Source organism: Heloderma suspectum, chromosome 13 (assembly GCF_057233095.1).
Source record: "Heloderma suspectum isolate Gila_16-S chromosome 13, 16-S_ref, whole genome shotgun sequence".
Taxonomy (NCBI): Eukaryota; Metazoa; Chordata; class Lepidosauria; order Squamata; family Helodermatidae; genus Heloderma; species Heloderma suspectum.
Window position 1 is genome coordinate 20,083,874 of NC_139470.1, and position 24,574 is coordinate 20,108,447.

Below are 24,574 nucleotides of genomic sequence, written 5' to 3' on the forward strand. Positions count from 1 at the left end.
TGAGGTAGGCTGGGCTGAGAGTCTGTGATGGGCCCAACGTCACCCAGTGAGCTTCCATGGCCGAGTGGGGACTAGAACCCGGATCTCCCAGCTCCCAGTCCAACACTCTTGCCACTACACCACATAGGCATACTGCCTCCAATACTGGAGGTAATAAAGAGCCGTTGTGATTAGTAGCTACTGATTTTTCTACAGCTGTTTAGGGGCTGATGGGGAGTTTATTCCATTATGTTTTTAAGCCACCCAATAACCAATGTTGTCGGGGAGGGGGGGGGGAGGGGGGGGAGCGGGTTACAAACTGTTAGGAGACTAAAATGCCATACAAACAGTTAAAAATAGAAAATACTCTGACTGTAATCCACGCAGAGAACATTCGTTATTGGACAGATTATAAAGTTATTAAATTAAATAATATCCAATACAAATATTTACAAAACTGCAATACAACAGAAAACAAACAGCACAAGGATAGATAAATCAGTCATCAAAATCTATAACTAGGTTGTCGGCCAAAAGAGGTGTACAACCCTGCTGTGTACACACACACACACACACACACACACAAACAACAGCTTCAGCACTATACACACCTGGAATTAAGTCACAATAAACTCAGCGGAATTCACTTCTGAGCAAACTTGCCTAAGAGGGCCTGCACATTAGCCAGGCAGGCAGGGGTGTAGCCCATCTTAGACCCTAGACTTCATCGATTTATGGGCGGGGGGGCTTCATATATCTATATTACCTTAGCTGTGAAGCTCACAACTACCTTTTCTCCCCTGCCCCAAATACCGTCCCCTGCTTCAAAACGGCTGTTACGTTAGAACAAGAAAACCGTTTGCCAACCCTGATTAAAAGGAAAGGAAAGAACGAAAAGCAAACGTGCTCTGAGCGTGTGCAAAGAAAGCAAACGTGCTCTGAGCACGTGCAGTTTGGCATTTTATTTAAAGGCACTTCAGCCACGGCAGCGCCGTGAGGACAGGAACAAAACGGCGTTCGCTTCCGCACCTGCGGCTGCCTGGGTGGTCATTTGCCTCCTTCCCGGCCCTGCACCACTGCCGCGGGACTTGAACCCCGGCACCTCTCGGTCCGCCCCCCCCCCCCAGCATTAAAAGCCATGCTCAAGCCCTCGCCATGCGCCGCCTTTCAGCGGCGCGCCCAGGGCGCAGGGAGGGCGCAGGGGCCAGGGACGCAAGCGCGCAACCTCCTCTGCCATCCTGCCGCCGCCGCCGCCGCCGCTGCATCCCGGGTTGGAATCGGGCCGCACGTCCCGCCCCCGCCCGCCTCCATGCCCCCCCCCCGCACCGAGGATATCATGTGACTGCAAGTGACGGCGGGGAACGGGAAGAGGAAACCTTCCAGTTGCGGGTTCGTCGCAGCTTCCGATGCGATCCGGATGGAGGCGCCTCCGGCGGAGCCTCGGCGGCCACGGTCGCTGTCGGAGAGCGAGGCGGCCGAGGGTGAGCAGCTCGGCGCAAGCCCCCCGCCCCTCTTCTTCCCCGTCCCTACCCCCCCGCCCTAAAAAGAGGGAGGGGAACTGGGCGGCTGCGGCTCCTGCCCCCCCCCCCAACATTTCACAGGCGGGAACGGGGACCTTGTAATACCCCAGTACTCAAGGAACGCCAGCCCGGTGCCCTCCAGGGGGGTTGTTGGACTACAACTCCCATCACCCGTAGCCAACATGGTCAATGGGCGCCGAAGGCGCCAGGCTGGGGAAGCTGCCGTCTCCTGGCTTCCTTGCTCCTGATTGACTCAAATGCCCTTGGTTTGTCTGCAGAACGGGGACCTTGTAATACCCCAGTACTCAAGGAACGCCAGCCTGGTGCCCTCCAGGGGGGTTGTTGGACTACAACTCCCATCACCCGTAGCCAACATGGTCAATGGGCGCCTAAGGCGCCAGGCTGGGGAAGCTGCCGTCTCCTGGCTTCCTTGCTCCTGATTGACTCAAATGCCCTTGGTTTGTCTGCAGAACGGGGACCTTGTAATACCCCAGTACTCAAGGAACGCCAGCCCGGTGCCCTCCAGGGGGGTTGTTGGACTACAACTCCCATCACCCGTAGCCAACATGGTCAATGGGCGCCGAAGGCGCCAGGCTGGGGAAGCTGCCGTCTCCTGGCTTCCTTGCTCCTGATTGACTCAAATGCCCTTGGTTTGTCTGCAGAACGGGGACCTTGTAATACCCCAGTACTCAAGGAACGCCAGCCCGGTGCCCTCCAGGGGGGTTGTTGGACTACAACTCCCATCACCCGTAGCCAACATGGTCAATGGGCGCCTAAGGCGCCAGGCTGGGGAAGCTGCCGTCTCCTGGCTTCCTTGCTCCTGATTGACTCAAATGCCCTTGGTTTGTCTGCAGAACGGGGACCTTGTAATACCCCAGTACTCAAGGAACGCCAGCCCGGTGCCCTCCAGGGGGGTTGTTGGACTACAACTCCCATCACCCGTAGCCAACATGGTCAATGGGCGCCGAAGGCGCCAGGCTGGGGAAGCTGCCGTCTCCTGGCTTCCTTGCTCCTGATTGACTCAAATGCCCTTGGTTTGTCTGCAGAACGGGGACCTTGTAATACCCCAGTACTCAAGGAACGCCAGCCCGGTGCCCTCCAGGGGGGTTGTTGGACTACAACTCCCATCACCCGTAGCCAACATGGTCAATGGGCGCCGAAGGCGCCAGGCTGGGGAAGCTGCCGTCTCCTGGCTTCCTTGCTCCTGATTGACTCAAATGCCCTTGGTTTGTCTGCAGAACGGGGACCTTGTAATACCCCAGTACTCAAGGAACGCCAGCCCGGTGCCCTCCAGGGGGGTTGTTGGACTACAACTCCCATCACCCGTAGCCAACATGGTCAATGGGCGCCGAAGGCGCCAGGCTGGGGAAGCTGCCGTCTCCTGGCTTCCTTGCTCCTGATTGACTCAAATGCCCTTGGTTTGTCTGCAGAACGGGGACCTTGTAATACCCCAGTACTCAAGGAACGCCAGCCTGGTGCCCTCCAGGGGGGTTGTTGGACTACAACTCCCATCACCCGTAGCCAACATGGTCAATGGGCGCCGAAGGCGCCAGGCTGGGGAAGCTGCCGTCTCCTGGCTTCCTTGCTCCTGATTGACTCAAATGCCCTTGGTTTGTCTGCAGAACGGGGACCTTGTAATACCCCAGTACTCAAGGAACGCCAGCCCGGTGCCCTCCAGGGGGGTTGTTGGACTACAACTCCCATCACCCGTAGCCAACATGGTCAATGGGCGCCGAAGGTGCCAGGCTGGGGAAGCTGCCGTCTCCTGGCTTCCTTGCTCCTGATTGACTCAAATGCCCTTGGTTTGTCTGCAGAACGGGGACCTTGTAATACCCCAGTACTCAAGGAACGCCAGCCCGGTGCCCTCCAGGGGGGTTGTTGGACTACAACTCCCATCACCCGTAGCCAACATGGTCAATGGGCGCCGAAGGCGCCAGGCTGGGGAAGCTGCCGTCTCCTGGCTTCCTTGCTCCTGATTGACTCAAATGCCCTTGGTTTGTCTGCAGAACGGGGACCTTGTAATACCCCAGTACTCAAGGAACGCCAGCCCGGTGCCCTCCAGGGGGGTTGTTGGACTACAACTCCCATCACCCGTAGCCAACACGGTCAATGGGCGCCGAAGGCGCCAGGCTGGGGAAGCTGCCGTCTCCTGGCTTCCTTGCTCCTGATTGACTCAAATGCCCTTGGTTTGTCTGCAGAATGGGGACCTTGTAATACCCCAGTACTCAAGGAACGCCAGCCCGGTGCCCTCCAGGGGGGTTGTTGGACTACAGCTCCCATCACCCGTAGCCAACATGGTCAATGGGCGCCGAAGGTGCCAGGCTGGGGAAGCTGCCGTCTCCTGGCTTCCTTGCTCCTGATTGACTCAAATGCCCTTGGTTTGTCTGCAGAACGGGGACCTTGTAATACCCCAGTACTCAAGGAACGCCAGCCCGGTGCCCTCCAGGGGGGTTGTTGGACTACAACTCCCATCACCCGTAGCCAACATGGTCAATGGGCGCCGAAGGTGCCAGGCTGGGGAAGCTGCCGTCTCCTGGCTTCCTTGCTCCTGATTGACTCAAATGCCCTTGGTTTGTCTGCAGAACGGGGACCTTGTAATACCCCAGTACTCAAGGAACGCCAGCCCGGTGCCCTCCAGGGGGGTTGTTGGACTACAACTCCCATCATCCGTAGCCAACTTGGTCAATGGGCGCTGAAGGCGCCAGGCTGGGGAAGCTGCCGTCTCCTGGCTTCCTTGCTCCTGATTGACTCAAATGCCCTTGGTTTGTCTGCAGAACGGGGACCTTGTAATACCCCAGTACTCAAGGAACGCCAGCCCGGTGCCCTCCAGGGGGGTTGTTGGACTACAACTCCCATCACCCGTAGCCAACATGGTCAATGGGCGCCGAAGGTGCCAGGCTGGGGAAGCTGCCGTCTCCTGGCTTCCTTGCTCCTGATTGACTCAAATGCCCTTGGTTTGTCTGCAGAACGGGGACCTTGTAATACCCCAGTACTCAAGGAACGCCAGCCCGGTGCCCTCCAGGGGGGTTGTTGGACTACAACTCCCATCACCCGTAGCCAACATGGTCAATGGGCGCCGAAGGCGCCAGGCTGGGGAAGCTGCCGTCTCCTGGCTTCCTTGCTCCTGATTGACTCAAATGCCCTTGGTTTGTCTGCAGAACGGGGACCTTGTAATACCCCAGTACTGAAGGAACGCCAGCCCGGTGCCCTCCGGGGGGGTTGGACTACAACTCCCATCATCCGTAGCCAACATGGTCAATGGGCACTGAAGGAGCCAGGCTGGGGAAGCTGCCGTTTCCAGGCTTTGTTGCTCCCGATTGACTCAAATGTCCTTGGTTTGTCTGCAGAAAAGGGCAACTAAAATGATCAAGTTGTTGCAGCAGCTCCCCTATGAGGGAAGGTTACAATAGCTGGGATTGTTTAGCTTGGGCAGGGGCGTTGCTAGGTTCTTAAAAGATCCGGGGCACAGGCCCATAACACAAGTGTGCGTGTGCATGTGTGTGTATCTGAATCTAAGTGCACCTCTAATATATGTGTGTGGTGTGTGCACATTGTGTGCTTGTGTGTGTGTGTATAGATTACATACATACATACGAAGTGTGCACTGACCCCGCCCATCCCACTTCAACTCAGACCCTGAGTCAGCATTTTGGAAAACATCCCGCTTCTGCTCTGGCCAATCTGTGGTCGGACCACTTCAGCTCAGCACCAAATCTGAGTCAAGGTTTGGAAAAATGAGTCTTTATGCTTCCTGTTGACTACCATGGGGAATTAGAAAAGAACTGTAACTTTTTTCTCTTGGTCAGAACTGGATGATGATTTCAGGCACTGTAGGCCCCTTGAAGGGGATTACACCTGCCTGATGTCAGAAAAATAGGTGCAGGATTTATGTTTTGATTTTCTTTTAAAGGAAACTGCCAATAACATTTTTATTACTTGGAAGAATTGGATACGCATTTCAGGATTCATTGCCCCATCAGAGGAGATTATGTCTGCGAAATTTCAGAATGATAGCAACAAGGAGTTTTGTGCCAGGGTGGCCTTGACATTTTGAGGTCTCCAAAAGAGAACATACTTATCTCCCTATTTTTCTTGTGGACCATTGTTTTGAAAACTACAGACAGCCTACAGTTGTCCCTAAGTAAGAAACCAGCAAAGTTTCAGGAGGATAGGTGCAGCAGTTCATGTGGAAGGGGAGTTCTCCAGTTTGGGGGAGGGAGTGATTTGCTTTCCCTTCCCTTCCCCCATAGTTTTTGGGCAAATTTTTATGAAAATACACAGGTTAGAGGTGTCCCCCAGACAAGAAACCTGCAAAGTTCCTGAAGGATATGCATAAACACAAATTTAGAATTACTAGAATTTATTTACATTTCACCAATGTTAGCAGCAGGGGAACATGGGTGGGAAGGTGCTATTGCACTCATGTCCTGCTTGTGGGTTTCCCGTGGGCATCTGGTTGGCCACTGTGTGAACAGAATGCTGGACTAGATGGACCTTGGTCTGATGCAGCACAGCTCTTCTTTTGTTCTTAAACAGAGAATGCCTCTGAGCATATGAAGAATGTGTTTCTTTCACCACTGAGCATTTACATTCTCCCCCTACCAATTCTATTCCCCTCCATGCAACCATCCCTCCTCATCCTACAATCCTCCAGCAGCTCTTCATACAAACAGATGTCTTGTTTTGTGCAACTCTCCTCTACCTCCTCCTCGTAACGCACAAGCTCTCATTCCTCCCCATAACTTCATTTGTGCCAAAACTTCACCAGAATTCAGCCAATTAGTCTGTTTTCAAAACTAGGGCTAAATTATGGAGAAACTCTGAGCATGTACTAAGTGCCTTTCCCTCACCACTGAAGCTGGGGTTCATACAAAATTTTAAAAAGCACACAAATGACAAAACATGCATAGGACTGCGCTGAAAGGGTAGTCAATTAATTAGATGGAATTAGGCAGGCACTGTATTAAGCCCACAGTAGCATGCTCACAACTCAGGACTTATTTCTGAGTAAACATGCAGAACATCAGGGTGCAAACCTCCCTGCATAAATAACTTGTGCTGGAATCCTATGCACACTTTCCTGAAGCTAAGCCTCATTAAACATAATGGGGCTTCTGAGTAGTCATACATTGTTGTTGTTCAGTCGTTAAGTCGTGTCCGACTCTTTGTGACCCCATGGACCATAGCACTTAAAAAACAAACCCCAAACTCCTATTTTTATTAAACCTTTCTGTTCATAGGACCATAGGAAGTTGCCTTATACTGAATCAGACTGTGGGTCCATCTAGCCCAGTATTGTCAATACTGACTGGCAGCAGCCGCTTTCCAGGATTCCAGGCCAGATTCTTTCCTAGCTCTACCTGGAGATGCTGGGGATTGAATTTAGGACCTTTTACATGCCAAGCATGTGCTCTGCCACTGAGCTACAGCCCTTCCTATTGCTGGTTAATGGCAACTGACAAACAAAACAGCCCCAGATTTGTTTCTCTGCAACCATGTGAACCCACTTTTCTCAAAGACTCCAGTGAGAAGGAGAAAAACCAGCCCTCTTGTCTGTTTGTATATAGTGAAATACAGTTCAGAACTTCTCTTGCGCATCGAAGAGAATTCTCTTTAAGAACTCCCCAAGATATGCTCTGGGGAGAATAAAGAAGAGAAAGAAAGAACAGGATAGGGGAGGGGAGGGAAGAAGAAAAGAAGAATGGTGATTGGAAATGTGTGCAGGGGTGGGGGGGTAGAGAGAATTCCCTAAGCCAAGTGGCTCCTTTCAGAGAGGTCGTACTTCAGAGGAATTTAGGAGGATGTGCAGGGTTTGCAATGATTGCACGTACTTACATGAACTTTATGAGGTGAGGTGTCTGAGGGCTTTTGCTAGCTTTTTTAAGACTGTAGAACCTATTTAAAAGGCTCAGCAGTTCCTCGATCATGATGCCACATAGTTCTAACCTTTCTTTTGGAACAATTTCAGTCCTACAGTTATTTAGGAGAAATTGATGTGGAGGGGGAGAAAGAAGTTTATGGCGGCTGAATGGATCCTTTGCTGTACTGAAGCTACTAAACTTCTGCAGAAGTTCTGCAAAGGTTCCAGTTTGGGGCAATAAAATCAGATGCTGTGTGAAATATCAGTATTTCACATGGAGCTCTTTCTTCCCTTCCTTCTCCCTCTTCAGAATTTCATTTCAAGCAAGCTCCCATCAGTGTGCATGTAAGAGCAAAAAAGTAGGGGGAGAGAGGTTTTTTGCACCTCAAAAGAACCTACACCAGAGATTAGGGATAGTGACCTCCTAATGGTCACCTTAAACACCTTCTCATTAGGATCCCTAGTCCCATGTGCAGCTTGACAGTTTTTTACTTTTTGTTTTAGTCTTTGAGAAAAGGAAACTTTATGCATGACTAATACAAAAGCCACTGGACCTGTCTGAAATTTGGCAGGTTCACTCAGCTTCATAGGGTCTGCCAGGTCCCCAAATTCCATGCACTTATGTGGAAGAATAAAAAAATTATAGCTCTTCGCTTTGACAGATTTTCTTGAAAATCGCAAATTTTACCCGTGACTAGCACAAAAGTCACTGGACCTTACTGCCTGAAATTTGGCAGGTTCAATCAGCTCCATGGGGGCTGTCAGTTCCCCAAATTCCATGCACTTGCGTGGAAGAGAAATCTCTCTCTCTCTCTCTTTGCTTTGACAGATTTTCTTGAAAGTCGCAAATTTTACCTGTGACAAAAGCCAGTGGACCTAACTACCTGAAACTGGGCAGATTTAATCATGTCCATGGAGGCTACCAAGTCTCCAAGTTGCATGTATTTATCCTGCAAACTAAAAAAGTTATGTCCGTTTCTGTTTTCCAATGCAAGTCAATGGGAAAATGTTAAAAATAGCAAATTAGGACAGCTCAAAAGATCCGTGGCCCGTGCCCAACTCGTACTTATAACGACACCCCTGAGCTTTGGGAAAAGGTGAGTTAGTGGAGTAAGACAGAGGTGTACAAAAATGATGTATGGTGTGGTAAGTGGATTTGTACACATTTTTCTCTCTGTTTCATGAGACTAGAATGCGGGGCCCACCCCATGAAGCAGATTGGTGGGAGATTCAGGACAGATGGACCCTTGGTCTGATCCAGCGTGGCTCATCTTACATTCTTATAATCAGAGGAAAGGAGTTCTTCACACAGCGCATAGCTAAACTATGGAATTCACTTCCACAGGATGTAGTGATGGCCACCAATTTGGATATCTTTAAAAGGGAATTGGACAAATTCATGGAGGAGAAGGCCATCAATGGCTACTAGTCCTCATGGCTATATGCTATGTCCAGTATCAGAGGCAGTGAGCCTATGTACACCAGTTGCTGGGGAACATGGGCGGGAGGGTGCTGTTGCGCTCATGTCCTGCTTGTGGGTTTCCCATTGGCATCTGTTTGGCCGCCGTGTGAACAGAATGCTGGACTAGATGGACCCTTGGTCTGATCCAGCAGGGCTCTTCTCATGTTCTTATATTCTTATGATGTAGCGGTCAGAGTTTCACACTAGGACTGGGGGAAACCCAGGTTCAAATCCCCACTCAGCCAAGAAGCTTGGACTAGTCATTCTCTCTCAGCCCAACCTACCTCACAGGGTTGTTGTGAGGATAAAATGGCAGAGGCAGGGAAAGAACCACATATGCCAGCCTCGAGCTCCTTGGAAGAAAGGCAAGATACAGTGTAAATGAAAAAAACTAACTAATTTTCAGTCATTATTTCCATTTCTATCCTGCCTTCCTACATGTCGTGCCCAAGGGAACTAAAAAAACAGCAATGGCAAAACATCAAAGAGAAACAAGTGTTGTGGTTGTAAGGTGTGTTTTTTTTAAACAACCACAGCAGCTTTCCCCAACCTGCGGCCCTCCAGACATTTTGGACATCGCCCCCAGCAGCATGGCTAGCGGTCAGGAACAGTGGAGGCTGGTGGCTCCGATGTCAGTGGGGCAGCAAACCCGCTCTGGGTTTCAGTCAGAACCAGTCAGAACTCCAAAGGAGCTGCCCAAGGTGCTGAACCCTATCCCCAAAATAGGATCAGGTCCTTGGATAACTCCTTTAAAGTTCTGACTGGTTCTGAGTGAAACCCAGACTGGATTCGCTGTCCCACTGACATCGGATTCACTGCCCCACTGGTGAGGAATGGTGAGAACTGTAGTCCAAAACATCTGGAGGGCACCAGGTTGGGAACAACAATAAGCTTAAAAAAGACAGAAAAAGAAACAAAGAACAGATAGAACCAATCCGGTATCAACACAAGCCAATTTTAGAACACCAAACAGCAGATGGGTGACACAAAATAAAATCATTGTTGAAATACAATAAAGAATCATAGAATCACAGAATGGTAGGGTTGGAAGGGGCCTATAAGACCATCGAGTCCAGCCCCCTGCTCAATGCAAGAGCCCAAGTCAATAAAATCATTGTAGAAATATAATAAAGAATCATAGAATGGTAGGGTTGGAAGGGGCCTATAAGACCATTGAGTCCAACCCCTTGCTCAATGCAGGAATCCAAGTCAGAGCATCCCTGACAGATGGCTGCCCAGCCTTCATCTTCAGTGCCTCCAGCATGGGAGAGCCCAGCACCTCCCTAGGGAATTGGTTCCATTGTCGTTAAATGGCACAAAGAAAAGTGCCATAAAGTGCACAGCATAACAATGAAAGCCCTGCACTTATATATTTTGAACTTTACTAATAATGTCAGTTATCAATATGAGTGGTGGTGGTTGTTCGGTACTCTCTCTCCAACCAAAATATAGATCAGGAGGGCGGTAGTGCTGTCCAGGCAGGACTGGTCTTTGGGGCAGAAGTCCAGGCAGAGCCCCACTCGGCCGAGCAAACAGGAAGGTCCCCCAAATGCAGCACCGTGATTGGAGCAAACTAAGTAATATGCATAGCCATCTAAAGCAGCCTTCCTCACCCTGGCGCCCTCGAGATGTGTTGGACTAGAACTCCCAGCATACTATCCTGGCCAGGGGATGCTGGGAGTTGTAGTCCAACACATCTGGAGAGCACCAGGTTGGAGAAGGCTAACCTAAAGAGGAAACTCCCATTATACTATGTTTTATCATGCTGTATTTTATGGTTTTAATTGAGAACCATCTAGTGAGCTTCGGCTATTGGGCAGTATAGAAATGTAATAAACACTATAACCATGGTTAACCTAAGAACATAAGAACAGCTGTGCTGGATCAGCCCAAGGGCCCATCTTGTCCAGCATTCTTTTCACACAGCGGCCCGCCAGCTGCCCATGGGAAACCCATAAGCAGGACATGAGTGCAATGGCACCCTCCTGCCCATGTTCCCCAGCATATTGCTTCCGATACCGGACATAGCATACAGTCATGACGACTAGTAGCCGTTGATAGCCTTCTCCTCCATGAATTTGTCCAGTCTCCTTTTAAAGCCATCCAAATTGATGGCCATCGCTACATCTTGTGGAAGTGAATTCCATAGTTTAACTCTGCGCTGTGTGAAGAAGCCCTTCCTTTTATCTGTTCTGAATCTTTGACCAGTCAGCTTCATGGGATGACCCTGGTTTCTAGTATTATGAGAGAGATGCTTTAGTGTCCATGTGTGTGTACTTTTGACACAAGAAATGATGCATCTACTCCCTGCTTAGAACTCTAGGCTATGATCGCGAACATTCTCACTCAGGGCCAGGCCCTACCGTTAGGCAAAGTGAAGCAGCTGCCTCGGGTGACAGATGCTGGGGCGGTGGGTAGCAGCAGCCCTCCCAGCTATTCCCCCTTGGCCTATCCCCTGGTTGAGCTGGAACCCTGGTGGTGATGCATGCTTGTTGCTGGCCTTGGCTGCCTATCTGTCTTGCCTACTTGCCATCTCCCAATGTGTCAGAGATGGCACCTTTGGGAAAGGACCCTGATTGAGCAGGCAGGCAGAGAGAGGCAGCCAGCCCAGCCCAGGCCCTCCAGCTCTGAACCCCAACATTCAGTATGAGGACAACAGTGCTGGACAACACTGCAGGGTAGCTGGAAGCTACTTTCTCAGCCTCAGCCTGTGACCTCCAATTTCTAACAGATGTATAATGCCACCAGACTACACTGCAGGGTTGTTGTAAATGGCTCTCGGCATCAGCCTGGCCGCTAGCCTGTAGTATTCAGACTGAACTGCACTACAGGGCTGTGGTACATCACTCTCTTCCAGCCACCGTCCTCTCCAGTCTGCAATATGTGATAATGGACTGTGTTGGGATTGGCAGGGCTATTTTTAAAATGCTGAAAACACTTCTGTCCCCCACCCCCTCTGTGTGTGTGTGTGTGTGTGTGTGTGTGTACACACACACACACATAGAGACACAAGTATGCACATTTGTGCACACACACACACAATTCTATTTTCATGAAATAAGATCTGAATTACAAAGATCACAAATATCTCTGTCGGCTCCCTTTTGTTTCAGGGTGGACACGCTGCTCTCTAAGCACAGTTATGTTTCTCCATTGGTCTCTGTGGACAGCTCTCAGTTCCACCCCAGGGACATTTTTGTTTTTTTAAAAAAGGCTGCTCAACTTGGCCTATCTAGACAATGAGAGGGTTCTCTCTGCCCTTTTTCTAACTCCATGGCCACTCATGAACCAGCCTCAGGACATAATCGGGCAGCCTCTTGTCCACACATGGTGAGCATCAAAACTTGGGCACTATGGAAGACAGGGAGGTGATAGTAAGTTCTCACTGTTAGGGCAGTCTCTGGGCTGATGCGCCTTCATGCAGGTGAATGCAGGCATTTGATCTGTGTGTGGCGAGTGTGTGTGGTCCGCACTTGGTATTGATGAAGCCTCGACTGTCTCATTCCCCAGGAGAACCCCTCCTTGTGGCCGAGCTGAAGCCAGGACGGCCTCAGCAATATGACTGGAAATCAAGCTGCGAGACGTGGAGTGTGGCCTTCTCCCTGGATGGTGCCTGGTTTGCCTGGTCTCAGGGCCACTGTGTGGTCAAGCTGCTTCCCTGGCCTTTAGAGGGGACTGAGCAGTGAGTATCCACACTGGGGCCTTCTGCCACATCAGGATGGCCTACTGTCAGGGTTCTGAATCAGTGTCTGGAGGCAGTCATGGGCTGGATGAGGGCTATAACAAATTGAAGCTGAATCAAGGCAAGACAGATGTCGGGGCCTTTTCGGTGGCGGCTCTTCATTTATGGAATTCTCTACCCTAGAGACAGAAATTTGACCCCTTCTTTGATATCTCTTAAATAGGCCCTGAATATATTTTTATTTCAGTCTGCTCACAGGTTAAGGGTGGTTTAATGATTGCTCTGGCTTATTTTGGAACTTTTTAATGGACCATTGAGCTGATGGGCTTTGCTGTCATGCTGCTCTTTGAGCTGATTATCAAGCTGTGGGTCCTTTCGAATTGGTTACAGTTGAACTGGGTGTTTTATGAGAATAGTTTTTTTCACTGTACTCTGCTCTGAGAGACCTTTGGTCCGAAAACACTCAGATTGAGCCACTCCTTGTTCATGGATGGAATCAGATTTTTTTAGCAAAGTTTAGCCAAGCCTCTCAATGAGGCCTGATCTACACACTCCGCAAAATCACTTGGCAGAGGCCTTCCGGACCCTGTCCTGGTCGGGGCCGACTCGAGGTTTTGGAGGATCCTTGGGCAAGACACCCTCAATGGGTCCCCTCCCTCAGTGAGTCCATCTTCTCACTGCCATTGCTGATGCTCCCCCTCCTCTTTCTCATCATGGCTGCCACTCGCTTGCTTGGCAGGCAGAGAGCCAGCGAGCAAGGAGGACGTGGCATCTACCGCTGTTCTTCTCACCAACACCATTGTCTGGGCCAGAGGGAGAGGCGGGTGAACAAGCAGGTTGCGAGGGTGAAGAGAAGGCGCAACTCCAGGAGGCTCTTGTCAGTGGGCCCCTGCAGGATGTGAGCCCTTGGCAGATGCCCGACCAGGCCTACCCTTGACGCCAATCCTGGTTGAGAACGAAGGAGAAATTGTGTTTTGAATGCTTCCCCGTGACTTCCCATATATAGAAAACCAGCACGCCAGGGAGCGGGGGCTAGGCTAGACCCTTGAAGCTTGGCTCTTGGCAACAACTCCTCCCTGTATCCCTTTCATCCCCCAATGGAGCTTGGTCACAATTGTTCCCATTTTACAGACAAGGAACTGAGGTCAAAAGAGGATTACTGGCCCAAGTCTTGACAGCAAAGGCTATGGTTCACATGACTAGTGTGCTCCTTGTGGCATGTCGTGGTCTCGATGGCATGGATCAGTCTGGGAAGGGGGCAGTGCCTCTTTTTAGGTGGGGGCGGGGCAGATGAGTTGTTTTGGACTCCCTAACAGCTCTGTGACATGCCTCCCCCCCCCATCTCTACTTCCCGCAGGAACTGCAAACCTTTGGAGCGCAAGTGTGTGAAAACGGAAGCCAGGGGGCGAGGCGGGGCCAAGGAGAAGACGTTGGAATGTGGGCAGATTGTCTGGGGCCTGGCCTTCAGCTCTTGGCTCCCTTCCCGTTCAAGGAAGTACATCCTGCGGGCACCGAGTGCTTCCTGTTTGGTCCTTGCCACAGGATTGAACGACGGGCAGATTAAAGTCTGGGAGGTGCAGACAGGTAAACTGGCCCTGTTGTCGTTTGCTGGGAAACAGGGATAGCTCTGGAAACTCCTCCCGTTTAGCTTGGCATGTTCAATAAACCTGCAAGCAGTTGTAATCCATAAGAGAGGGAGGAAGAGAGAGTGTGAAGGAGAATAATAATCACCCACTATGGGCATAGCGAGTATTTATTAAATAATGAAGTTGATTGATTGAAACAGTCCCGGTCCAACACTCTAACCACTACACCACACTGGCTGTGGTGCAGAAGGATAGACACACATCCCGGTCCAACACTCTAACCACTACACCACACTGGCTGTGGTGCAGAAGGATAGACACACATCCCGGTCCAACACTCTAACTACTACACCACACTGGCTGTGGTGCAGAAGGATAGACACACATCCCGGTCCAACACTCTAACCACTACACCACACTGGCTGTGGTGCAGAAGGATAGACACACATCCCGGTCCAACACTCTAACCACTACACCACACTGGCTGTGGTGCAGAAGGATAGACACACATCCTTTATATTATTATAGATGCCCTTCGTTGGGGTGGGGTGAATTGCCACCTCTTGGGCCTTTTCTCCAGCTCCACCAGCAGCAATTCCCTGCCCTTATTCAAAAGAGAGTTTTCAGAGTAGGTTTCCGGTTTGGGTTGTTTGTTTTCCTTGAGTGCTGATGCCTCACCGTGTCTTGGTGTTTGCAGGATGTTTGCTGTTCAACCTCTTGGGGCATCAAGACGTGGTGAGAGACTTGAGCTTTGCACCAGGCCAGAGCCGTTCGATCCTTGTCTCCGCCTCCCGTGACAAAACCCTGCGTGTCTGGGACCTGAGTCAAAACGGTAGGAGCGAGCAATGCAAGCCCTACCTGAGGAACGGGCTCTCCAAGGTTGGGCAAGAGACAACATTCCGTGATCAAACCGGGGTTTGTTGGGAGACTGAACAGCACAGTGTTTCAGCTGTATCTGATCAAGGATGTCGGAGAAATCTGCAAGGAATCAAATGAGTTTGGATTTCTATGAAGGCGACCCATGGGTTCCACAGCCGACTGGCTTTTCCTGAGTTCCACGGATTCTGCGGACTTGCAGACCATTTTTAAAGAACTTTTGGGAATCTTACGCAAATTTAGTTGTAGAAAAATAATAGAAATTTAAAAATCTACCCCAACTGAAAATGTGCATTTCCCCTATAGGCTAAAGCATGAAAATGCACAGGGGGTGGGGGGAATCGCACTTTTGGGGAGGGATTTGTGCATTTGTGTGAACTTGCACAACTGCGGGAAATTGGGAAAAATCCTATTCCACAAACGAGTAGACAATGGGCTGAAAGGCACCTGACAATCCGTGACACGGAATGGATTTTACGGAATGGATTTTACAAAATCCGTACATCCCCATTTCTGATGGATCGTGTTTCCAAAGCTGCCGTCTGTGGATTGTGCCTGCTGGGTTAGTAACCTTTACAACGGCCCTGCCAGGTAGGCTGTTATGCCTTTTACCCTCTTCCCTTTAAGAGGGAGGCATGTAAATCTAGGAAATGCAAATTAAGTGACAAGATGCTCAATGCTTGCTTATGGGCTGGAGAGAAAGTAGATCTCCAGAAGTTTTGGACATTGGCCATGCTGGCCATGGCTTCCGGGAGTTGAAGAGCAAAACATTTGCAGTTCTACATCCTGCTCACCCTTGCTTTGTAGTGCATCACCATGGATTACTCTGGGTTAGGTGTGTTGCTAAGGGTTACAATGCAGATAGTACAACTGGTACAGGCCGTGTGTTGGCATAGCCCGGCTAACAGCAGAAGGCATGGGCTGGGCAGTCCTTGCTAGAAATCTTGCACTGGCCACAAACTAGCTAAGTGGCTTCCTTAAAAGCCACTGTCTTTCCCCGTTGGCTTCTATACGTACCTGCGGTACGCAGGGCTGTTGTCAGGGTTACTGACAGAGAGTCAGCACAATCCAGCCAAACCTTAAGCACTTCTATGTATTGATTTAATTAATTTATTATTTACAGTATTTTTATCCTGCTCCTTGTCCAAAAGGTCTCCGGGAGCAGTTTATATATAATCGATAAGACAGTCCCTGCCTGCAGGCTTAGAATCTCAAAAGACACAACACACAAGGAAACAGGGACGGGGAGGGAAGAGGAAAAAAATAAGTCAGCACCGCTGGTGGAATGGCCTTGCTCTCTGTCTCTTCTCCCTCAGCACCGCCTGCTGGAATGTCTGCTGGTGGTAACAGTTGAGGGAGGAAGATCCTTCATGGGGGTGGACTTCAGCAGGGCTGGGGGAATGGCCCCGCTTCCCCCTCTCCTCTCCCTCCTTCCTTTAAATGCCATTTGACTTCTGTGGGTCAATTTAAACCAAGGATGGAGAACCTGTGGCCCTGCAGTTATTGTTGGCCTACAACTCCCATCATCACTGGCCATGCCAGCTGGAGCTGAGCCCCACAACATCTCAGGCCATAGTCTGAAGGCACATGAGGCAGCCACCTTGCTGAAGCTAAGCCGGTTTGGGGCTGGTCGGTGCTTGGAGGGGAGACTACCTGGGAACCACATGTAGCCACCTTGAGTTCCACGATGGAAGAAAGGTGGGATATAAATGTAATAAATAGATGGATGGACGGACAGACAGACAGACAGACACATCTGGAGGGCTGCGGGTTCCCCACTGCTTTTCACTGCAAAAGTCAACAGGATCTGACAAGGTTTAACTTTGGGTTAGATGGTGTTTTGTGGTGTCAGTGCGATTTCCACGCACCAGCTTGGGAGAAAAACAATGCTGCTTTGTCTTCTGGAGAGATCCAAGGGGAAACCCTGTCCCCGAAACTGCACTCATGTGCTTCTTTTTTTGGCTTTTCCCAGGGAAGCAACTGAAGGTGCTGTCCGGACATGTGCAGTGGGTCTACTGCTGCTGCATCTCTCCCGACGGACATATGTTGTGCTCTGCCGCTGGAGAGAAGTCGGTGAGTGTATTGGCCCCAGGAGCATAACCAAGTCACCTGTAGTGTTAGAGGGGCCTAGAGATCTGTAATGCCTTGCTTAAGTTCATTATTCCCTTGCTAGTAAGCCTCTGAGCATGTGAAGATGAGTCTAAGGGCCGATAGCGCGGCCTAGCACATTCCATACTAATGAGTAGAGTATCTAATCAAGATGTGCCTGGGAAGTGAAGTTTGTTTACCTTAAAGCTACAGGTGGCTGTGCTGAGAACCAAGTGCTGTGAGTTTATGCTGGGAATGAACGCTAGGGGGCGCTTCCTGCTGTTGTGCTGCCTCATTGCTAACATGTATGGTATAAAACCCATTGTACCCCATGGCTCTGGGTTCAGAGAAGCTGGCTGATCCAACCATTTGGTAGGCCTGTGTGCTGTAAGTTACTCAATAAAGTAGTCCTTGTAAGTAAACCTGGGTCTGATTTATCACTATCTTGGCACCTCTAAATTAAGAGGTCGAAGCCCACGGCCAGGGCAATACAATGAGTCTGGCCCTGTATGGGGAAGGAGGCGGGGAAGGGCCAGTGCAACCTCGTAGCGGCACCTACTGCTGCCAAGGGATGCTCGAGGAATCTGTCCTGACTGGATTCTGACCCAGGTTTTGCGGTTCCGTACTAACATTGTGCGTTCTGGATCAGAATTTGGCAGGGTGAAATCTGTGTTTTGGATTAGATTCTGGAAGAAAATTGGCATTTTTTCCAACAGAAACTGAACTGTTAAAATCTTAAAAGAATGGCTTGTTTTAAATCCCTCTGGCCTCATTTTTTTTTTCTAATCTGTGAAATTGCACAATGTTGCAGTAGGATTCTCCCACAAAATCAAGAGGGAGATTTAAAGAGGCGGCAGCTCCCCAAACCCTTAGGGGGAGCTGGTGGCACAGACAAACGGCGACCCACTTCTAAAGACCCTCTTTTCCACAAGGGTTGCTGTTTGCTCCCAATCAGGCATAGTTGAGGCTGCGGCCTCTTCCTGCCTTCTGACCTGTTGCAGTGGTCCAACTGTGCTGTTGCTTTTGCTAAAGCGTCATTCAAAAAATGGGGTCTGTGCCTGCGTAGAATCTCTTCTGCTCTGCAATTTGAATTCCCAATTGGAATGTAACTGGAGTGAAACTGACCAGATGCCGGAATCCTAGAACAATTTGCAGAGAGAAACCATTTGCTTTGATCCTTTGCATCATGCCCCTGTCCTGACCGTTTCCCGTTTCCCCCCTTGTAGGCCCTGCTCTGGAGTATGTGTTCATATAGCCTCCTCAGAAGACTAGAAGGGCATCAGGGCTGCGTTGTGTCCTGCGAGTTCTCTCCGGACTCGGCTCTTCTTGCAACCGCCTCATATGACACTTTCGTGATCCTCTGGGACCCCTGTACCGGAGAGCAGCTGAGATCCCTGTGGTAAGGGAGGTTGCCATCCACCGCAGGTCTTTGGGAGGTGATACAGATCTAGCCTTGACAATGAAGCTATTGTTTCGGGCAGCGGGTGGCAGGCAGGGCACCGTTTCCTAGAATCAAGGGAAATGTCATGTTTAACTTGTAGAGCCAGGCTGGGGAACCCCTTTCAGACCGAGGGCCAAATTCATTTTCAGGGATGCTCTCATGGGTGTGGAGCAGCTTTCCCATGAGGAAAGACAAAAGTGTTTGAGGGCTTTGGGGCATAAGGGGGGGAAAAAAATACAATGGTAAGGAGATGGAGTATGGAAGAAAATTCCTCATACAACATCCAGGACTTGCCTGCCACAGGATGTGGCCATGGCTACTGGCTTAGATCGGCTTTACCGTGGGATTGGAACGGACACATTCACAGAGGATTGGTGTCCTAGAGAGCAATCCTAAACAAGACACTGTCTAGATGGCCACAGGATTTTCAATTTCTGGAAACCGAGGTCGTTCGACCTCAGTTTCCAGAAACAGAACTCCTTGCCCCCCCCCCCCCGCCCCCTCATAGCTGGTGCGGTTTTTTCTCACTGCTGCCATCTCCGTGCTCGTAAATGGAGCGCAGAGGGGGCGGGGCTGGGAGGAAACTGCGGAAGCCACTTTAGACAGCTTTCTATTGGGTCTCTGGGCCCCTTCCCTCCCCCTCCCCCAAAACACACATCTAGCCACAAATGCAGGGTGGCTGGAACACGGAGGAGAGGAACCCATGACCTAGGGAGGTGATGGGCTCTCCCACACTGGAGGCATTCAAGATGAGGCTGGACAACTATGTGTCAGGGATGCTCTGACTTGGATTTCTGTACTGAGCAGGGGGTTGGACTCAGTGGTCTTGTGGACCCCTTCCAGCCCTACTATTCTATGATTCTATGTACTTATATTCTTAGAGCAATATGACAATGGAACCAATGACCTAGGGAGGTGTTGGGCTCTCCCACACTGGAGGCATTCAATACGAGGCTGGACATCCATGTGTCAGGGATGCTCTGACTTGGATTCCTGCATTGAGCAGGGGGGGTTGGACTTGATGGCCTTATAGGCCCCTTCCAACCCTACTATTCTATGGTTCTATGATCCCCTCTGTGCTTAGTCCCCCCTGCATTGGATAGGCATCAGCCTCCGAGTTCGGAGGTTTGGAGTTCAGAGGCTGACGTCTATCTCAGTAGGATTGCACCCTTAATGCCTTTCAGATGCCAGGGGAGGTAAAAGGATCAGACCAAGCTTTCTTTCCTTCCTTTTCAGCCACATTCCGTTGCAGTCTGCTCTGGACCACGGCAGTGACTTCCACGCCAGCTCCCTGCGATCTGTCTGCTTCTCCCCCGAAGGCCTTTATCTCGCAACTGTGGCGGACGACAGGTAAGATGCTCTGCGACTGAGCAGCGTGCTCACGCTTTTATTGCCCTTGATCCTTTTGCAGGTTGGGGGGGGGGGCAAGGTGCGCGCGCGCACACGTGAGGGTGTTCCTCCATCCCCCTCCTGCTCTTCGCTCCACTCTGTAACCACAGCTAAGATGTGCTTCCATGGAGTGAGCAAAGGCCTTGCCCTTAAAGCAGTGAGGGATGACTACTTTTGCCTGGAGACTTGAGAACCTACTCAGGGGTGGGCAACCTTTTTCCTATGAAGGGCTGTTGACCCATGAGAAAAGTGAAGGGGCTGCAGCCCACGATGAGCAGAGTTTTATACACAGTCGCGTGCATGGGAAATGGAAACGTGAGAAAAGCTGGATCTGAGAGTTCTGGGCTCTAGTCCCACCTGTGCTTTGGGATGGTAAGTGGCTTGCCTAGAAGCAGGCAGCATCTCATTGCCTCCATTTGTAAAATGGGAATTAAGATATGTCTGCTTCCCAGACAGTGATGAGGCTGAAATGCAATAAAGATGGTTGAGTAACTTTTCCAGATCAAAAGCACCATAGCAGAACTGGAGCTTGGTGTTTGTGTATGTGTGTGTGTGTGTGTGTGTGTGTGAATATTTCTCCTGAGTTTTGCTGAAGCTTTTTCCCCTAGCATCAGCACATTTTGACTCTCTCGTAGCACCAGCCTCGGCGGTCATAGGATAAAACAGATGGGCAGTACTTTCAGGATAAAAAGTACTACTTCACACAACACATAGGGTATCGGATTCACTCCCATATGATGTGGCTTTCCAAATAAGAGTAACCTCCCTTATCTCTTTTAGGCTCTTGAGGATCTGGGCCTTGGAGCTTGGGAACCCGGTTGCCTTTGCCCCTGTGAAGAATGGCCTGTGCTGTACCTATTTCCCACATGGCGGAATCATCGCTACAGGGTTCGTTCTGGGCAGCCAAAGGGCTGCTGCTTGTTATTTAACTTAAGGGAGCTGTATGCACAGAGATCCAAGAAACCTTACATCAACAGCCAGTGTGGTGTAGTGGCTGGAGTGTTGGATCGGGAGCTGGGAGATCCGGGTTCTAGTCCCCACTCGGCCATGGAAGCTCACTGGGTGACTTTGGGCCCGTCACAGACTCTCAGCCCAACCCACCTCACAGGGTTGTTGTTGTGAGGATAAAACAGAGAGGAGGAGGATAAGCCGCCTTGGGTTCCTTGCAAGAGGAAAAAAGGCGGGGTATAAATGCAATAAATAAATAATAATAATTAATAATAATAATAACAACAACAACAACAACAACCGCCATGAGAAGTCTGAGCTTTCACTTCGAAAGAAGTCAGGCTTCTAGCTCTCATGCTTAGAGAGCAAAGAGTGTGGCAGTTGCCTGCTAAACCCGTACCAGAGGCAGTGAGCCTATGTACACCAGTTGCTGGGGAACATGGGTGAGACGGTGCTGTTGCGCTCATGCCTGCTTTGTGGGTTCCCGGGCGACGGCTGGTTGGCCACTGTGTGAACAGAGTGCTGGACTAGATGGACCCTTGGTCTGATCCAGCAGGGCTCTTCTGATGTTCTTAACCTGTACAGAAACAAGCAGCAGGGACTGGATAGGGCTTTTGGTAGCCAAAGTAGAAGGACTTGCATGGCTCCTGTCCATAGTTCTGTTCCTGTTTTCCAAGTACAAGGTTTGCTTTTGTGGGCTGGCATCTTTACCAACCACCAGCTCTGAAGTCCTGACCTGCCACTATTTCTGGCTAATCTCTCTGGAGCTGTGTTTCAGAACCTCTTTCGGCCCCAAGGACAAATTCCATTTTGGAGAAGCTCTTGGGGGCTGCATTCTAGTGGTGGGTGTGGCCAAAGGCAAAAGGGGTAGGGCCAAAAATAATAATAAAAAAATACCAGCAACTTTGAGCGAATTACCAGCATCTTCTAGTCTTGCACCCAGGGCCTGCCACTAGGTAAACTGAGGTGTCCGCTTCAGGCAGTGGTTGTGGGGCTGAGGGCAGGCAACAACTGTTGCCCAGCCATTCCTCTGAGCCCCCCAGCATGGATAGGATCATGGGTAACTGCAGGAAGACAAGGAGGTAATGCAAGTGTCATAAAACTATAGGATATACTGCACCTTATTTGGGGGCAAATATCTTTGGCCCTATGGGAAGAGGGGGCAAGTGCCACATATGTTGACAGGGACTGGCCAATGCAATCACATTACGCCAGTACTTTTCCAGCTGCACTGGCTGCCAGTCCATTTCCCCGCCCGATTCAAAGCGCTGGTATTAACATTCAAAGCCCTTAACGGTTTGGGGCCAGGTGATCTGAAGGATCGCCTCCTCCCATATGTGCCTGCCCGTACCCTAAAACCATCCTCAGCGGTTCTTCTCCATGAGCCCCTGCCAAAGGAAGTGAGGCGAGTGGCTGCCAGGAAGAGGGCCTTTTCTGCTGTGGCACCCCGGCTGTGGAATGAGCTCCCTAGAGAGGTTCGCCTGGCACCTATGTTGTATTCCTTCCAGCGCCCGGGGAAGACCTTTTTATTCTCCCAGGCATTTTAGCATTTTAGCTTCCTAGTCTTTTCGCTTGGGTGTTTTCAATCTGTATTTTAAATCTCTGCGTTGCTCCTAGGTTTTACTCTGGTTGTATAGTTATATTGTGGCGTTAGTGCTTTTATATTTTATCTTGTGCTTTTTGGTTTTAATTTCTGTGAACCGCCCAGAGAGCTTCGACTATCGGGGGGCATAGAAATGAGATAAATATTTGCTCCAGCTACTAATCCAAAATAATGTCCAATTCTGTGCATATTCTGGGATCTCACCGTCTTTGTCTAAGGTGGCAAAAACTGAGCCGGACCTCCTTGTACTTGCTCTTAGCTTGGTGAACAGCTTTTGCATCCTATTCCCCGCCCATCTCCCTTTCTTTCCCTCGTTACAGGACAAGAGATGGTCACATCCAGTTCTGGACAGCCCCCCAAGCACTCTCTTCCCTTAAGCACCTCTGCCGCAAAGTCCTCCGTGGCCGCTTCGCGACTCACGAGGTCCTGGCGCTGCCCATTCCAAAGAAGATGAAAGAGTTCCTCACCTACAGGACTTTGTGACCCCGAGGAGGGCAGCGGCTCAAGCAAGCCGCGCTATCGTCCGCCGGCTGCATCTTTTAGCACGGAGAGGCTCACGCCATGGCCTGGTGCTAAGGCACAGGGGACAAGGGTCTGATTTTCTTCATCATGGGGCTGCGTGGCAAGGTTAACTTTGTATCTGGGAACATTACCACAAACGCTGTTGCCTGTGGAAGATACATTCCATCTCTTCTGCACCGGCCCCAAGGAAAAAAGGGTCTTCAGCCTATTTGACTTTGGAAATACCCACTGCCAAATGAAGTGTTTTTCCAGGATTTCTTTAACAAAGATGCTCCCTCTTGGACATCAAACACTGGAACATCTTAGGAGGCACAGGTGAACAATTGTTGTACACAGGTGTTATTCAGCCTGCAAATGGCTGCTGGTTGTTATTTTTTGGCTTCTCCTGCTCTAGGAGAAAGCTTGGTCTGGATCGCTTTCGTCAGGATGAATGAAAACTGAAAACTTTTCCTGCTTGAAGGCATGCTGCTGGTAGATTTATAACCATTTGCCCTTTATGGAGAGCTGGCAGCTGAAGCTTTGGCCTTAAGATGGGAAGGAGCGGTTCTGGAAGAACGCCCTTTGCATAGGTGATCATAGGTACATTTCAAAGTTCACTGTCATTTCAGGGCAGATTTTTTTCTAGGGGACCAAAATATGATGGGAGTTTTCTTACATTTGTTTCAACAGCGGCATGAAACCAACAGAAGCAGGATGCTAGAGCAACTGCTGTTAATTCATAGTTTGCAAGAGCTACAGCTGATTATAACCATTGGATACTCTGATAAATTGTTTTTTAAAATGTCAGGAACATTAAAATGGAGGCGGGTCCCCCACTGGATGCATAGAGGTAAAAGCTTCAGTGAAGGCACATTGGTGTAGGACCGATGGCCTTTTCTCTCTAATCTCTGTCTGTGCCAGGGGTGGGCGACCTGTGGCCCTCCAGATATTTTGGCCTACAACTCCCATCAGGCCGACCTAGCATGGCCAGTGGTGAAGGATGACAGGAGTTGTAGGCTAAAACATCTGGAGGGCCACGAGTTCCCCACCCCTAGTCTATGCCAATGTGAAGTATATTGGGCAGAACCTAATTCAAGAAGCCTGGATTTTTTCGTTATGGTGGTGGGAGTATCACATACTGGTTTAGAGATAGGCATCACTCAGATGTGCAGCCAGACGTGGACATCATCCTTTTATGCTGCACTGCTTTTGATGGGCGATGCAGCCACATTCTGGCACTACTCTCACATAAATGCCATTTTCAACACCTGAAACTGCATCAGGGTGTAAGTCGACTTGAAGAAGATGCTGGTGAATGTACTGACATGTTCAGAATAAATATCGTTGATTTTTCTGATTGCAATAGGGGTCTTGAACCTCTTTCAGCTGGAGGGCTGAATTCCATTTCAGTAAAGCTCTCAGGAGCTGTGTTCCAGTAGTGGGTGGAGCCAAAGGCAAAAGGGGTGGGATCAAAAATGCCAGCATATTTTAGCTTAAGGCTTTTGCTGCCAAGTACCTAAGCTTTAAGAGATGCATTTCAGCCTTTTAGAATGGGGGAAGAAATGCACAAATGCCAGGAAACCACTGAACAAACGACTGGTGGTCGGGGGCGGCCACCTGGAGAACATGATTGGGACAT

General features: G+C 50.1%; 1 protein-coding gene across 1 annotated transcript; it reads left to right on the forward strand.

Annotated features, from left to right (window-relative positions):
- Nucleotides 1-1,366: 1,366 nt before the first annotated feature.
- WSB2 (WD repeat and SOCS box containing 2) lies at nt 1,367-23,132 on the forward strand. The gene is made up of 9 exons (XM_084820113.1): nt 1,367-1,460; nt 12,332-12,503; nt 13,861-14,087; nt 14,787-14,921; nt 16,938-17,038; nt 18,280-18,452; nt 19,731-19,844; nt 20,664-20,771; nt 22,755-23,132. Exons 1-9 carry the CDS (start codon nt 1,397-1,399, stop codon nt 22,915-22,917), a joined length of 1,257 nt encoding a protein of 418 aa, XP_084676239.1. The 5' UTR covers nt 1,367-1,396; the 3' UTR covers nt 22,918-23,132.
- Nucleotides 23,133-24,574: the final 1,442 nt, after the last annotated feature.